We start from the raw sequence: 14,902 nt of genomic DNA, 5'->3' as shown, positions 1-14,902 counted from the left end.
CTTTGACACCATAAATAAGAATTTCAAAAGGCAAAACAGAACATTCTATTGGTTTAAGGATCACTCTTTCAAAAGTTCTAACGTTAGGGGATGTGTATGAACTAATGTTAAATAATTACACAAAATAAAATGGAATCATTAAAAATTAAATAATCTTAAAATAGTGATTGAATCAATAATTGTATCATATGTATTACCTAATGTGTTTTTTTTTTCTTTCTTTCTGTGTTTCTCATTTTGCTGTTGCTGTTGTTGCCAGGAAAAAAACTTTGGCCGTTACATAATTAAGTTCTAGCACAGATTGGTTGGGCAGAGTTTATGTAACTAAATTATAATGAACTTGATCCAAAAAAATACAGACTCACTGGAATGTGTTTTCCAATGTGTAATCCCACCCAGCCTTGTGTTACAAAACATTCCAGTCTAACTGCACTCCAAAGCTAACTGCGTACATTGCTTTTATCTGTGCTGTTTGCTTCACTGGGCACAGGAACCCTACTACTGCCTGCACTACTAGACACTGGACCTCTGCCACCCTACTACTACCTACGCTACTAGACACTGGACTCCCTGCAGCACAGGTAAACATCGTTTTATCTGTCATTGAAACCTGAAGATTAGAATCCCAGATGCTGGTACTAACTAGAATAACATAAATTAGTTGTTCTCATCTGCTGGTCTCTGCACTAGTAACAGCATCCACAGAGGAACAAATCAAATCTGTTATACAATACATTTTGTGAATTACCTGTCTTTCCAATTTAGTTTAGAACAAGATTTTTTTATAATGAACTCCAAAGGTGGAGTGTTGCAAATATTTTTAAGCATGAACAAGAAATGGTGTATCTTTACTGACCATAATATAAAATATGTTGATATCAGATCAGATTTATAACTTTGTCAAGATCATTTTTGAGGGTAGTTATCATGCCACAAGTAAGCTGATAATAGAAAATGAACATAGGAAAGATAGGAAAGATGAAGTTATATAATGAATTGACAAAAAGAGCAGAGGAAAAATGAGAAAGGAACATAAAAAACAGCAGGGGAGTGAAATCTAAGATGAATAGCGGGAATCACAATTTAATTTGTGTTTTACATTAAGATTGATGTTTAGTTACATAGTAGGTGAGGTTGAAAAAAGACCACCAAGTCCAACCTATTTGTGTGATTATATGTCAGTATTACATTGTATATCCCTGAATGTTGTGGTCGTTCAGGGGCTTATCTAATGCCGCGTACACACGGTCGTTTTTTGTGATGAAAAAAAACGACATTTTAAAAAACGTCATTTAAAATGATTGTGTGTGGGCAAAACATTGTTTTATGTCTTCTGAAAAACGTCGTTTTTTGTGTCATAAAAAATGATCGTGTGTGGGCTAAAACGACGTTTAAAACAACGTTTTTAAACCCGTGCTCAAAAGCAAGTTATGACGCGAGCTTGAATGGAACAGAGTGCCGTCGTACATGTTGTACGTAACCGCGCTTTGCTAGAGCATTTTGAAAAAAACGATGGTGTGTAGGCAACGTCGTTTTTTAAAATTTAAGTTTGAAAAACTTTTTTTTCATGAGAAAAAAACGACGTTTTTTTACAAGACAAAAAACGACCGTGTGTACGCGGCATTATAGTTTCTTGAAACCATCTATGCCCCCTGCTGAGACCACCGCCTGTGGAAGAGAATACCACATCCTTGCCGCTCCTACAGTAAAGAGCCCTCTATGTAGTTTAAGGTTAGACCTCTTTTCTTCTAAATTTAATGAGTGGCCACGTGTCTTGTAGTAAATTAAAATTTTTGTTGTACTTTAAGTTGAAGGGGTTCTACTTTCATGAAGGGCCTGCTTTGTCTTGAGACCTTTGAGCAACATCAATCACTTAATGCCCCATAGACACGACCGGTTTTCCTGTCGGAAAATTCAGATGAGAGCTTTGGGCCAGGAATCCCGACCGTGTGTATGCTCATTCTGACTTTTTCATACCGGAAAACTGCCAGAAAAAAAAAAGAGAGCAGGATCTCGTTTTCCCATCAGGAAAAAATCCTAGCGGGAAAACCGTTCGTCTGTATGGAATTACGACTGGAAAAAAACACGCATGCTCGGAAACAATTCGACGCATGCTCTGAAGCATTGAACTTATTTTTGGAGTGTGGACTCGTTGGAGTGTTGTACGTCACCACGTTCTTAACGCTCGAAAGTTCAGAGAACTTTTGTGTGACCGTGTGTATGCAAGGCAGGCCTGAGAGGAATTCCGTTGGGAAAACCAATCGTTTTTTTTTTCCCCGACGGGAAAACCGCTCGTGTGTACGGGGCATAAGACCTTTGACCCACACCAGTCAAAATATCTTGCCATATTGAAGATCCACATTTGGAATCGAAATGTTACCATAATCTTTCCTGGTGCATTTAAAGTTGTGTTCTGTAGCAGGTAGTTTTCCTATCAAACCCATATTACTAACATTAGGGTAAGGCAGGTCAAGGGGACTCGTCACATTTCTGGTGTCCTTGTTTAGGCTTGTGGTGACCCACATTTCCTCTAGCATTGGACAGTAGTATGTCCAGACAAAGAAACAGGTTTCCTGATATTATTACAATATATTTGTGATGTCATCATTGCGGTACAAGACTCTGTGTGAGCGATGTAAATTTTTTTACGAAACCAAAAGCAGACATACATATTTCATAGGATAGAAGTTACACCATTGGTTTCCATTTGTAATTTATTTTCAAAGTTAACTTCATAGCAATGTAATGAAGTGAGAAATGTAATATTAAGGCGCTTATATGAGTCATCTGTTTGTTTTCAAAATTAGTTCTTGTAAACCAAGAGCTAGTTATGCTTCTGGATGAGACCAGAACGTAAGCTGGAGAGGGTATGGACCAGTGGGGGCACGTCCACAATAACGCCCCCCTATTTATACGGCCCCCTGATCTACATACAGGGAGTCGGACCATGGATTCCAATGGGGGGGTTTTGAAGCTTGTGATTAGAGCCAGAGGCTTTAATAGGCTTCAAAAAGGGTGGGCTCAGGATGCAGAGCACTGCGCTCCCAGCCCAACCAGTTGTGTGATAATAGCAAATTAATATTTGAAAATATTGAAAATAAAGAGTCCTGTTTGAACAAACACCAGGCAGGCTGTATGTAAGTTCAAACAGGACTCTTTATTTTCAAGTACACAGCACACTTTTATACAGCATTTGGAACATCCCACTCCCAACAACCGCTTTCCTATTGGTCAATTGTAAAGTATATGCAGTCCTCACTCAGGTCCTCCTTAATCATGCAAATGAGGACTTGAAATAGTCAACAGGGATTGGTCCAATAGCTTGGATAGAAAGACTATTATGTGTATTGAGACAGAAGCCCCAGGGGGTAATCAATGTACACAATAACCCGGTCTATTTAGCAGAACTTAATTACTACCTCTGAGAGGTTACATTTCTTTAGATAATAGCATGCTAATTCAATACTCCTGACAGGAGGCTTCTGACCTTTAGAACAATACAAAGTCCCTTAGCGTAAACACATACATCTTCAAACACACATAATAGATTCAATTAACCTTCAATCCACAATTCTAGCCAGACGGACTGTCTCCGACAGATACCCACACCTGCTAATCAAAAGGCTTTAAAACAGGATTATCACATAATGGAAATGTATTTCACAATTCAGCTTACTTAGCATCTTAAAAGCAGGTGTCCTTGCATTGAATAAGCCAACAGCTTGTAATGTCCCTCTCCTGTGTAACAGATGTCAAGTAGAAACACTTTAATATCTCAAGGTCCATGACAACGCTCTCAAACCAAGTTACTCTTAAACCGAGGTTCCACTGTAATTGTGTCTGTGACTGCACAACGACACCAGGTGGTTAGATGAAGCCTGAAAGTCTCCATATGAAAATTAACATTTCTAGTTAATAAACTAGGACAATTTAGAAAACTGCACTAACCAGTTTCCTCAAAGCTCTTTCTTTAATTGTTGGTGTTATTATATGAAGATCAGAAGTTGTGTATGAATAAAGTACAACTTTTTTATAAAAAGTTTTTTCATAAAGGAGGAAAATTAAGCTCCTTGCAGAAAGAAATTAATCAGACACTACAGTAGGTTCAAAACTGCAGTACACTTTGGATTGCGAGCATAATTCATTCCAGAAACATGCTTGTAATCCAAAGCACTTGTATATCAAAGCAAATTTCCCCATAAGAAATAATGGAAACTCAAATGATTCGTTCCACAACCATTTATTCATAGGTTCTTCAGTTTATAGTCCATATAAAAAGATTATAGCAATGTGACCAGGTTGTGTAACCATAAAATTTCCATCCACAAATGGAAGCCTCCACAAGGGGAATAGAAGCAAAATCCAGCAGGAGCTACAGAGTATAAAAGAGAAGAGAGGTGCCTCTAAGTGTAGCAATATGTTGCTAAATGTTCCACCTTCATTAAATGTAACCATATTGCTACAATTAGAGGCTCCTCTCTTCTCATGTTGTGACATGACGCTACTCTTATATCAAGACATCGCTTGTATATCAAGTCAAAATGTATTAAAACATTTTGCTTGTCTTGCAAAACGCTCTCAAACCAAGTTGCTCTCAAACCAACAATTTTACTGGAAAAATAATAGAGCCAAAACCTGATTGGCCACTATAGGGTCCACGTGTACTTTTTTTTGCTTTTGCGCTTTTTAGAAGCGCATCACGCTTGAATTTGTTCCGGACACTTGGCACATGAATGTATTCAGTGAATAAATAAGCTCATCTGCGTATATACTGATATTTTGATAATCTGACGTACTGTCTGTGTTATCACTGCTTCTAGTTATTTAGCAATACAAATATATCTTTGTATAGCGCTGAAAGTAACCATCCTTTTAATTTATTCAGATCAGAAACAATGATTCCCACTATTCCCTATTGAGTCAATATTTGTGGATGAACCCTGCCAAGTTAACCTGGCTCCTCCATATTTCCTGGCACTCAGCTTTCCATCTAATAAACAAATACATAACAGTCCACTAGATTTAAAGGGTAACTCCAACTTCCCAACACTTTTTACCAATATACAGTAACAGCTTCCCTTATACTAAACTTCCCTTCTTTTTTTGCTTCTAAAAAATTCCAATATTCAGTTGCTGACATTTTTTTCCAAACAAAAGCACAGGCAAGTTTCTACAAATGGTTATTTACTGTGGTGTGTAAGTATGTGACAACTCTTCTCCTCCCTTTGTTAAGACCTAACACCAGCCAAAAAAAATGTTTTCCTTTTGGATAGTAAGGAAAGATCAGAATCATTGATACCATTTTATTTTTATCTGGGTATCTGTGTGAGAGATAGTGCCAGACTAAACAGGAAGTGAAGAGAAATTTGTACAGTGGGGACACAGAAATACTTATTTTCTAGTACAGTAAAACATGTATATATCTGGAATCAGGATTCTATTGCTATGCGTGTTCCAAGGAGGGAGATTTCTCTTCACCTCCTGTCCGGGGTGATAGGTTTCAGAAAGAACAGGAAGAGAGGAAAGTTCAACTCTGGAATGGAGAAAAAAACTTTCAGTACCGACCCCTCCCATGCATAGCAAGGGTTGAATGCTACTTATCTCTAGGGGTAGAGAACAATGGTGCATTACTTACCCTTCATTCCTCTTCTCTTCTGGGCTGTGAGTGGTCCCTCAGCATCATCATGCACAATGCAAGGCAGTGTATGAAAAGTAGGTAAGCGCACGACTTATAGGTGACCTTCCGCACAAACTGGGGGAGCGTGCAGGAGTGAGGACTAAAGTGATTATTATGGTCAGTGGTGGCTTTTGCTCAAATTTTTTTTGGGGGGGCGCAAACAAACTGAAAAATAAAAACATCAATTGCTGCCACTGTGCCCATCAATTGCAGCCACTGTGCCATCAAACGCACCCACTGTGCCATCAAACACAGCCACTGTGCCCATCAAACGCAGCCACTGTGCCCATCAAACACAGTCACTGTGCCATCAAACGCAGCCACTGTGCCATCAAACACAGCCACTGTGCCATCAAACGCAGCCACTGTGCCCATCAAACGCAGCCACTGTGCCCATCAAACGCAGCCACTGTGCCCATCAAACGCAGCCACTGTGCCATCGATTGCCGCAACTGTGCCATCAAATGCAGCCACTGTGCCCATCCTAAGCAGCCACTGTGCCCATTACAAGCAGCCACTGTTCCCATAAATTGCCGTCACTGTGCCAAACACAGCAACTGTACTCAATTGGTGCCAATGTGCCCATCAATTGGTGCCACTGTGTCATCAATTGCCGCTACTGTGCCCATCAATTGCCGCCACTGTGCTCATCAAATGCTACCAGTGTGCATCCCCCACCCACCCGGCACTTACCTTGTCTCGGTGGGTCGCGGCGGTGTCCTTCACGGTCCTCAATGTCTTTTTCCGTCCTCTGCTATGATTGATCACAGTGCCTGTCATTTTAGCCAATCAGGTGACAGGTAACAGACCCGAGCACCTGATTGGCAGAGAGGCGGTCCAGTGTTAGGAAAGTGAATATTCATTCGCTTTCCTAACACAAAGCTAAGTTAACTGCGAGCCCCCAGCATGACGCCCGCTGTTCACCTTTTTTTCCTGTGGCAAACTGTGAAGCTCTGGTGAACTCCATGCCCAAGAGGGTTAAGGCAGTGCTGTAAAATAATGGTGGCCACACAAAATATTGACACTTTGGGCCGAATTTAAACATTTTCACTTAGGGGTGTACTCACTTTTGTTGCCAGCGGTTTAGACATTAATGGCTGTATGTTGAATTATTTTGAGGGGACAGCAAATTTACTGTTAAACAAGCTGTACACTCACTACTTTACATTGTAGCAAAGTGTCAGTTCTTCAGTGTTGTCACATTAAAAGATATAATAAAATATTTACAAAAATGTGAGAGGTGTATTCACTTTTGTGAGATACTGTAAGTTGTACCTTTGTACCTTGTAAAACTCATAGATGAAAAGGTTTTTTTTACAGATTCACAAAACAGGGAATGAGGAGCTGCAGTTAAACATTGTACAAGTTGTGGCAGTATGAACCAGGGCTTAGTGCTTTGGAGAGAGGCAAGTAAACACTATAAAAAGATGTGTTTTGTTCAAATTTCATGTCTGAGGTTTACAACCACATTAAATGTCATTAAACCCTTGTGGAAAAATATATACTGTATCTAGCAGGATACCTCATTTACTTAATGGCTTGCTGTCCTCTGCTGTGCAGACTGTAATTTCTGCAAACAAACCCAATGCAATCTATATGTGCCTACAGTTTCCTTCTATTGGATGGCTATACTGCCTTGCTGGGTCCCCCTGGAACCCCAACGTAACCACCCTAATGAGTGTGTTCCAGGGTAAAACCACTACTGACTCTTAATATCCTACAGCTCCCAAGAACTGCATTCCAAGCGACTCCCATGTCCCATCTCCAGGCTTTGATAGACAGCGGTTCCCATCCTTTTTGCAGAAGCATAACTTCATGTGATGTGAACAGGCACTTAAATTTGGGGAAGCTGAGGCTTAGGGATGTGCTTTTTTAAAAACATGGAAAAGTAAGTGCTCTAGGGCAAATCAAGACAAAATATGTTATAGTCTTAAGCCTCGTACACATGCACGGTTTTCTCTGCAAGAACCAGCAAGAAAACTGTTGGCAGAGCATTATTGCCGAGAAAACCGTGCGAGTGTACGAGGCTTTGAGGTTTCTCGTCGGGAAATCTGCCCAGAATCTCGAGGAGAAAAATAGAGATCCTGCTCTCTATTTGCTCGTCAGGATTCTTGTTGGCCTGTTTCCCGACGAGAAACCCGAGCACCTGTATACTTACCTGTCGCCGTGGAAACCCGCGCATGCTCGAAATTACTTTGACGCATGCGCGGTAGCTTCCAAGGCATAGGTAGGGTGAAGCAAGATGGCGGCGACGGCATCGAATGTGACGATCGCATGCTCGTCATAGACGATGACGTCACCGCGTTCGTGCCATTCATTCGGCGGTTCTTCTGAATGGACTGTCTGTACACTCGGCCGGCAAGAGAATCTTGCCAAGAATCTCGTCAGGAAAAACAATGTTTTTTTTCCTGACGAGATTCTGGGCTGTGTGTACAGGGCTTCGCTTCCTAGGGTGGGCATAAAAGGAAAACTAAAAACAGTATTCAAAGCCTAATACTACAATACCTGTGGCATAGAGGGCATTTAAATCCTAATAGAAGCTCTAATCTCATTGTGTGGTTACAAAATGTTGTAATAATAAAATAACACTAACCACATAGCCCTAACCTAAAGGGTTCATAGAATCAATGATTTATCTGTCTGCTAAAGCTGACCATAGATGGATTGAAATTTGTCTGTTTCAACAGGACTGACTGCTCTTGAACAGGTTTTTTGGAAACTTTTGCTTCGATCAGTGCTATAGACAAGTGGCTGCAGTGCTGATCAGTGTGTTCTGCTAGTGGGGGAGTCCCTGCTGTCAGAATGCAATAGCACAGCAGGGAGGATTCTTTCATCCAGAGGGAATGTGTGGATGGGGGAATTTTTTTTTCTTTATGATCAGCCAGCTCGCTAATCAAAATAAAATGCTTAATGTATAGCCAGCCTAATTGCCATAGTTTTGAGCGACAGCATAAAATCACACCCCATAATCCCCCTTGCTCAATTCCAGGTAAACTATTCTGGTCCCCAGTACTACCCCCATCCTTGAAATCCCCCATGTGTAATTTGCACATTTTTGTATACTTATGCACTCACAGAATGTCCTCAGTCTTTTTATTTTATTTATGATATTTGTCATTCAACCTGGAAAACTGAGGACATCTAGTGGAAGAGAGGAATTACTGCAAGGGACAGCACTGCAGAGGAGATGAGTATTGCAACCAAAACTATTGTTTTCTGATGCTGCTGGGAGACTTTGGGTAGACCCAGAACCTACACTCCCAGAAAATAAGTTAACTCTGCTGAATAGAATTACACCATGGGGTTGATTTATTAAAACTGAAAGGAAAGTGCAAAATCTAGTGCTGCTCTGCATAGAAACGAATCAGCTTCCAGGTTTTTATTTTTTTGCCAAAGCTTAATTGAGCAAGCTGAAGTTAGAAGCTGATCGGCTACCATCTCAGCTGCACCAGATATTGCACTCTCCAGTTTTAGTAAATCAACCCTAGTGAATGAGTACACCACATTGTATGCAATAGCTAAGCCACATTTCTCAAATCCTAAAATCTGCATCACTGAAAGGCTTCTGTAACTATTGTAGGACAAAACCTGCAATTCCCTCTAAGGCTCCATTCACACTAATACGTTTTTTGATGCATTTTGCAGAAATGCAGGGCATTTTTTTAACATGGTTTCCTATGGAACATGTTCACATCAATGCTTTTTTGTGCCTCTGCATTTTTGAAAAAGGGTTGGACTTTTTTTCCACAAAAAGCAGCGTTTTGCATGTAATAGAATTCAATGGACCCGCATCCAAAACGCAAGTACCGCGTTTTTACCTCGATTTGCATTTTTTTAACCTGTTTATAGCTGGTTGTTAAAGGAAATGTAAAAAAAAAGAAAAAATTCTAGAAAAAACAAAACAAAAAACAGCAAAACGCAAAATCACGGTAAAATCGCAGCAAGCACTGCAAAAACTCTCAAAAGCAACATGCATAGGTGTGAATCAAACCTGAGTTTGCCAAATATCATGCATTCAGAACAATAAGAGCAGATTAAGATAAATAGCCTTTCATAAAGCAATATTTCCAGCTGCAATGTTGTGCTTGGATTGGCCTTTTCATAATGAACTACAGCAGGGGTGCCCACCCTTTTGAAGGCCGAGGGCCACTTAAGCGACTTAGTAACCAGTCGCCGGCTACAATGAGCGGAGTGGCCAAATGACAGGTCTGTGTCCAGTCTGAAAATGCAAAGCAGACACAGACACAGCCCAATCTACTCTATGGGCCCTCTGATCCAATCAGATGGAAGGGGATGGATCCACTTCTGTTTTTTCTAGCAGATCGTATTGGAGGTAGGCAGGTGTAAATGGACAAAAGTCCGTTTACATCTGCGGCTCCATAGAGGTGAATGGAGGGTCCAATTGGATCTGACCGATCCTGTGAAAGGGGCCGAAGACTGCTTTTACACTGATGGTCTGTGGTCTACCCACACCGTGGGTGCGGCACAGTGTACCTGTAGTTTTCCTGCCGGTTAGCTGCACTTTGCCGTTGACATCTATTATATCCTGCAGGTTTGGTGCACTTTCTGAAAAGCAGCTTGCTTCCTCTACCGCCGGCTTCATTCACGACACTGAAGCTCTGGGGTGGCAGGTCGGCAACCTGCAATCTGGGTTTGCCAACCAGCCATCCCACAACAGGAGGTCGCGGGCCACATCAGAGGGCTCTATGGGCCACATGTGGCCCCCGGACCACTGGTTGGGCACCCCTGAACTACAGCATTCATTTAGACTTGTAAGGTACTTTCTTTTTATGTAGCAAGAAGTCATTTAAAAGGCCAAGGTTTGTCTCCAGGTGTAAAGATCTGTAATTATCCCAGAATTGGAGGCTGTCTTACATGTTATGCTCTTGCTGATCAGAGACTTGTGACATTTTAAATACAGGATATAGACTGTAACAGGATGACACGTGACACCCAGAGACTTTGTGAGGATGGGGGATACTCCTGTGTCAGCGTCACTGATAACTCTTGGGTCTGAGTCCACCCTGTGCCCTTTGGGCATGGGGTGGCAAGTGAATCATAATTCATGTATTACATGAGATGGGACATTAATAATAGTTCATATTGCAGGATGTCTTGACATATCACAAGTTGTTGGCTTATTCAATGTGGGGACACATTCTTTTGAAAGGTGTTAATTGCATAGACTCCTAAGATATTCCATTAACATGTTAAATAAGGCTGGCTCTTGAAAGGCCTTTAATTGTGTGATAACACTGTCTAAAGCCTATTGACGCTCAGAGGTGTGAATAGGTGTCAAGCTGTAAGCGGAGACGGAACATCTGCCTAGGGAACTGAGTGTGTGATGGTGTTTTGTTTGTTATGCTGTTAATGAAGGAATGTGCAGTGATTAGACCATGATAATTATAGGCCGGCGCCGACACGTCTAGAATGTTTAGTAATTAGCCTTGGTGTGTGATTAGGGGGGTGGAGATCTCATTGTCCCTTTGAATACTGTCACATGATTGTAACTGCATAAAAAGCTGAGAAGAAACCATTAAAGTTGTCATTACATTTGGAACAAGTACAGAGCTGTGTCTCGTCTTGATTCTGGGAAAATGGGATGCCTGCTGATTTGTCCGTGTGTCAGATGAGCTGTCGTGGATGGGATGGAAGGTCGTAAACGGTGGTGACCGTTACATAGACGTTGAATGGATGAAGTGAACTTGAGTCTATTTCATGTTTAGCTATGGCTTTGTTCCATCACAAATATTGCCTTTAGTAAAACCTAGCTATAGCTTCCTTGCTTCAAGATTTTCTGAATGACTGATCCAGAATAAGTGCTCAGAACAGGAAATGTAGAAAGAGGTCTGACGCTCTAGAATACACGCCTGCCCAGTTCCTCCTCCACCATGCCAAATCGCTCCCGAGAGGTTATTGCTGGTCCTTAACTATGCACTTGGTAAATGCCGCACGAATGTGCATTCCGCTAAAGTGGCTATCCCCGAATCCTCCTTCTCTAGCTGACTGGTTTAAACGCATCCAGAAGGCAATGGAGATGGAGGATCTGATCCATCAATCGAATGATACCCCCGCAAAGTTCACGGAGACTTGGGCTTGCTGGATACACTTCTCTTCCACGGATGATTACATCCGCCTTAGACACTGACGACGCTTGTCATAGACCCCCTGATCCTACTTTCTTGCCAAGCTGTGGCGGGCCTCACCCCCCCTCACCTTCCTCCCCAGAGTCCTCACCCCTCCCTCTCGTCCGGAACCATTTCCCCCCCGCCCCCCCCCACCCTTCCTAGTAACCCGTTCCATGTTACAAAGAGTTTGCAGACTGCCTGACGTTGCTGCCTTACAAGTTAGCTGACACTCATGACCAGGTCAGGGAATGTAGGCAGGAGACGCTGTTCGTATGTCCCTGGGTTACCATGGCTGCCTCCACGAACGCCTGGAGTTTTACGTGAGTCACTTGGACAGTGCGCTCCCCGAACTGTACGGTTTCGGGGGGGTGCATAACTGTACATTCGCCCTATATTGTGACCAGAGAGATCGCTAGCAGGTTTCTGATATACCATGGTTAGTAACTTTTTTGATGGTATCTATCCCATAGGATAAATTGTTTCTAGGTTTTCTGTTCTGCTCTAGATAGACTGTAGCGGCTGCGCCTGCAAAAATGTCATATTGTTGGTCTATGCCTTATGTTATCGTAATTAATTGTCAATGCTGAAGGAAAAATAAAAACTTTTGAAAAAAAAAGAAAAAAGAAAGAGGTCTGAAGTCCTTATCTAATGCACGTACACACGATCGTATTTTCCGTCGGAAAAACCTTAAATAGTTTTTCCGATGGAATTCTGTTCAAGCTTGGCTTGCATACACACGGCCACACAAAAGTTCTCTGAACTTTCGACTTTTAAGAACGCGGTGACGTACAACACTACGACGAGCCGAGAAAATTAAGTTCAATGCTTCCGTGCATGCGTCAGAATTGCTATAGAAGATCGGATTTTTTTCCATCTCCCCTTTGAGACAGAGAAAGGGACTAAATGAATGGAGAGAAGACAGCGCTGAAAATGAATGGAGAGAAGACAGCGGCTCCTCTTCATTCATAAACTGAAACATTGTAAACACAGTTTACGATGTTTCAGTTATGTGAATGGACAGAGTCAGTGATCACTGACTCTGTACATTCCGAACAGTAAGGAGCTGGATTTACCGGCTCCTACCTCCGCTCTCCATCCTGACAGATCGAGGGGGTGGAGGATGAGCACAGAGAGGGACGGCAGCATGGAGGGGACATGGAGGGAGGGAGACAGCAGCATGGAGGGGGACACAGAGGGAGGGAGACAGCAGCATGGAGGGGGACACGGAGGGAGACAGCAGCATGGAGGGGGACACAGAGGGAGGGAGACAGCAGCATGGAGGGGGACACAGAGGAGGACAGCAGCACAACGGAGGGGGGCTGGAGGATGCGGGGACAGTCAGCGGTGATCGTGTGTGGGGGAGTTACAAGCACCAATCACAAGTACTCTGGCAAATGCTCGGTATCAGGACAACCCTATTAAAGGGATAGTGCCGCTTATATGTATGTATGTATGTATGTATGAGATTTTACTGATTTAGGTTAAATTCTACTTTAATATAAGTAAAGCAGGACAGGTTTTGTTCAATCATGGAATTTAATGGCTGTGCCTGGCAATGTTATACAGTATCACACAAGCTAATTCTAAAACTTTTTTTCTACTTTAGATATAGTCTCAATATGATGCTCCTGGCAGTCATCTTAACTATCAGTATTTCTTTTGGAGCCACAGCAGAAGAGGGGCAGACATGCCAATCTGAGATAACAACTATTTTACAGAAGGTCGATGAAATATATGATGCCATCTACAATGGAGTTCAAAACAATGAAGATAAAGCTATATATGCCACCTGTAAACTACAACCAAGCCCAAAATTAGATGATGATGAAATAAAAATCATGGGACAGGTCTTATTCAAACAGATCTATCCAAATGGGGAGTTGGAAGCAGTATTCTCCATAGAAGGTTTTCCTCAGGATGTCAATCAGTCTGTAAGAGCAATTCACATCCATGACTTTGGTGATATCAGTAATGGCTGTGATTCTGCAGGAGGACATTACAATCCATTTTCTGTCGACCATCCAAACCATCCGGGGGATTTCGGTAATTTCCGTGTCCGTAATGGCAAGATCCAGCAGTACCTCATGAATCTTGGAGCGAAAATGTTTGGTCCAGTGTCTATAATTGGAAGATCAATAGTTGTACACAAGATGGCCGACGATCTTGGTAAAGGCGATAACCGGGCTAGTTTGGAAAATGGAAATGCGGGCGCACGGCTTGCCTGTTGTGTGATTGGGACAACCAATAAAAATGGCTGGGAAAAATACATGGAAGAGAATGCAAAGTTAAAGACCCCAAGAGTTGCAAGACGTGGCAATATGCAGCAAAAGAAGCCAAAATAATGTCATTGGCAATGTGAAGACAGTCTCAGATTTAATATTGCCTATGATGTTAGTAATGCTCTTTATTCAGGCATATTTTAGATTTGTGCTAGTCAGAAAATATGTAAAAGCCTTAGTGTGATCAGTCAACTTTCTGTCAAAAAGATTGATAGTGTATACAGGAATTTTCTTTGTAAGCCTAAAATGAACAAGTAAAGCTGAAACATCACCTTGTCTGGTTTTGAAGTAATTATTCTATGGTCAAGTGTCATTCCTAGAAGATACGGGATATATGGAAATGAATGATCTACTAACTCCATTCTAGCAGTCACTGCCGCTTTCTCTGCTTTCCCAGGATAGGTTTATCTGCAATGTCACTGCAGGTAATACAACTAATTCGTATAATAATAATGCTACATGACTTCTATCAGGCAGGTTAAAAAAAAATGTTCATTAAAGTGATACTAAACACACACTGTTTCATATACATTGTCCCTTCTATTTATGTATGTGGAGGATGGCGCTGTATTTATTTCGATAAAAAAAACAACAACCTCCAAGTACCTTTTTCCTAATCAATATACAGCTGTCACATGACCCAGCTCTTTCCCAGCCTGTCTGCAGGGAAACAGTGGCAGAAGGATCCTCTAGTCCTCTGCTGCTGGTCACATGTTCAAAATAAAAAAAAAGCAGCCTTTGGAATACAGAGTAAAAATGTATTAATATCAATAAACCGTTTTTAAATTGTCATACAAATATATATTTCAAATGAAAGC

General features: G+C 41.6%; 1 protein-coding gene across 1 annotated transcript; it reads left to right on the top strand.

Moving 5' to 3' along the window:
* Positions 1 to 405: 405 nt before the first annotated feature.
* On the top strand, positions 406 to 14,360 carry SOD3 (superoxide dismutase 3). Its single transcript, XM_040335180.1, has 2 exons — positions 406 to 581; positions 13,412 to 14,360. Exon 2 carries the CDS (start codon positions 13,425 to 13,427, stop codon positions 14,145 to 14,147), a length of 723 nt encoding a protein of 240 aa, XP_040191114.1. The 5' UTR covers positions 406 to 581; positions 13,412 to 13,424; the 3' UTR covers positions 14,148 to 14,360.
* Positions 14,361 to 14,902: the final 542 nt, after the last annotated feature.

Source organism: Rana temporaria, chromosome 1 (assembly GCF_905171775.1).
Source record: "Rana temporaria chromosome 1, aRanTem1.1, whole genome shotgun sequence".
Lineage (NCBI taxonomy): Eukaryota > Metazoa > Chordata > Amphibia > Anura > Ranidae > Rana > Rana temporaria.
This window is presented reverse-complemented; position numbering and strand designations above follow the sequence as displayed.

Excerpts from the sequence above, each read along its gene's own strand:
- SOD3 (XM_040335180.1), top strand. The coding sequence starts at position 13,425 with ATGATGCTCCTGGCAGTCATCTTAACTATCAGTATTTCTTTTGGAGCC.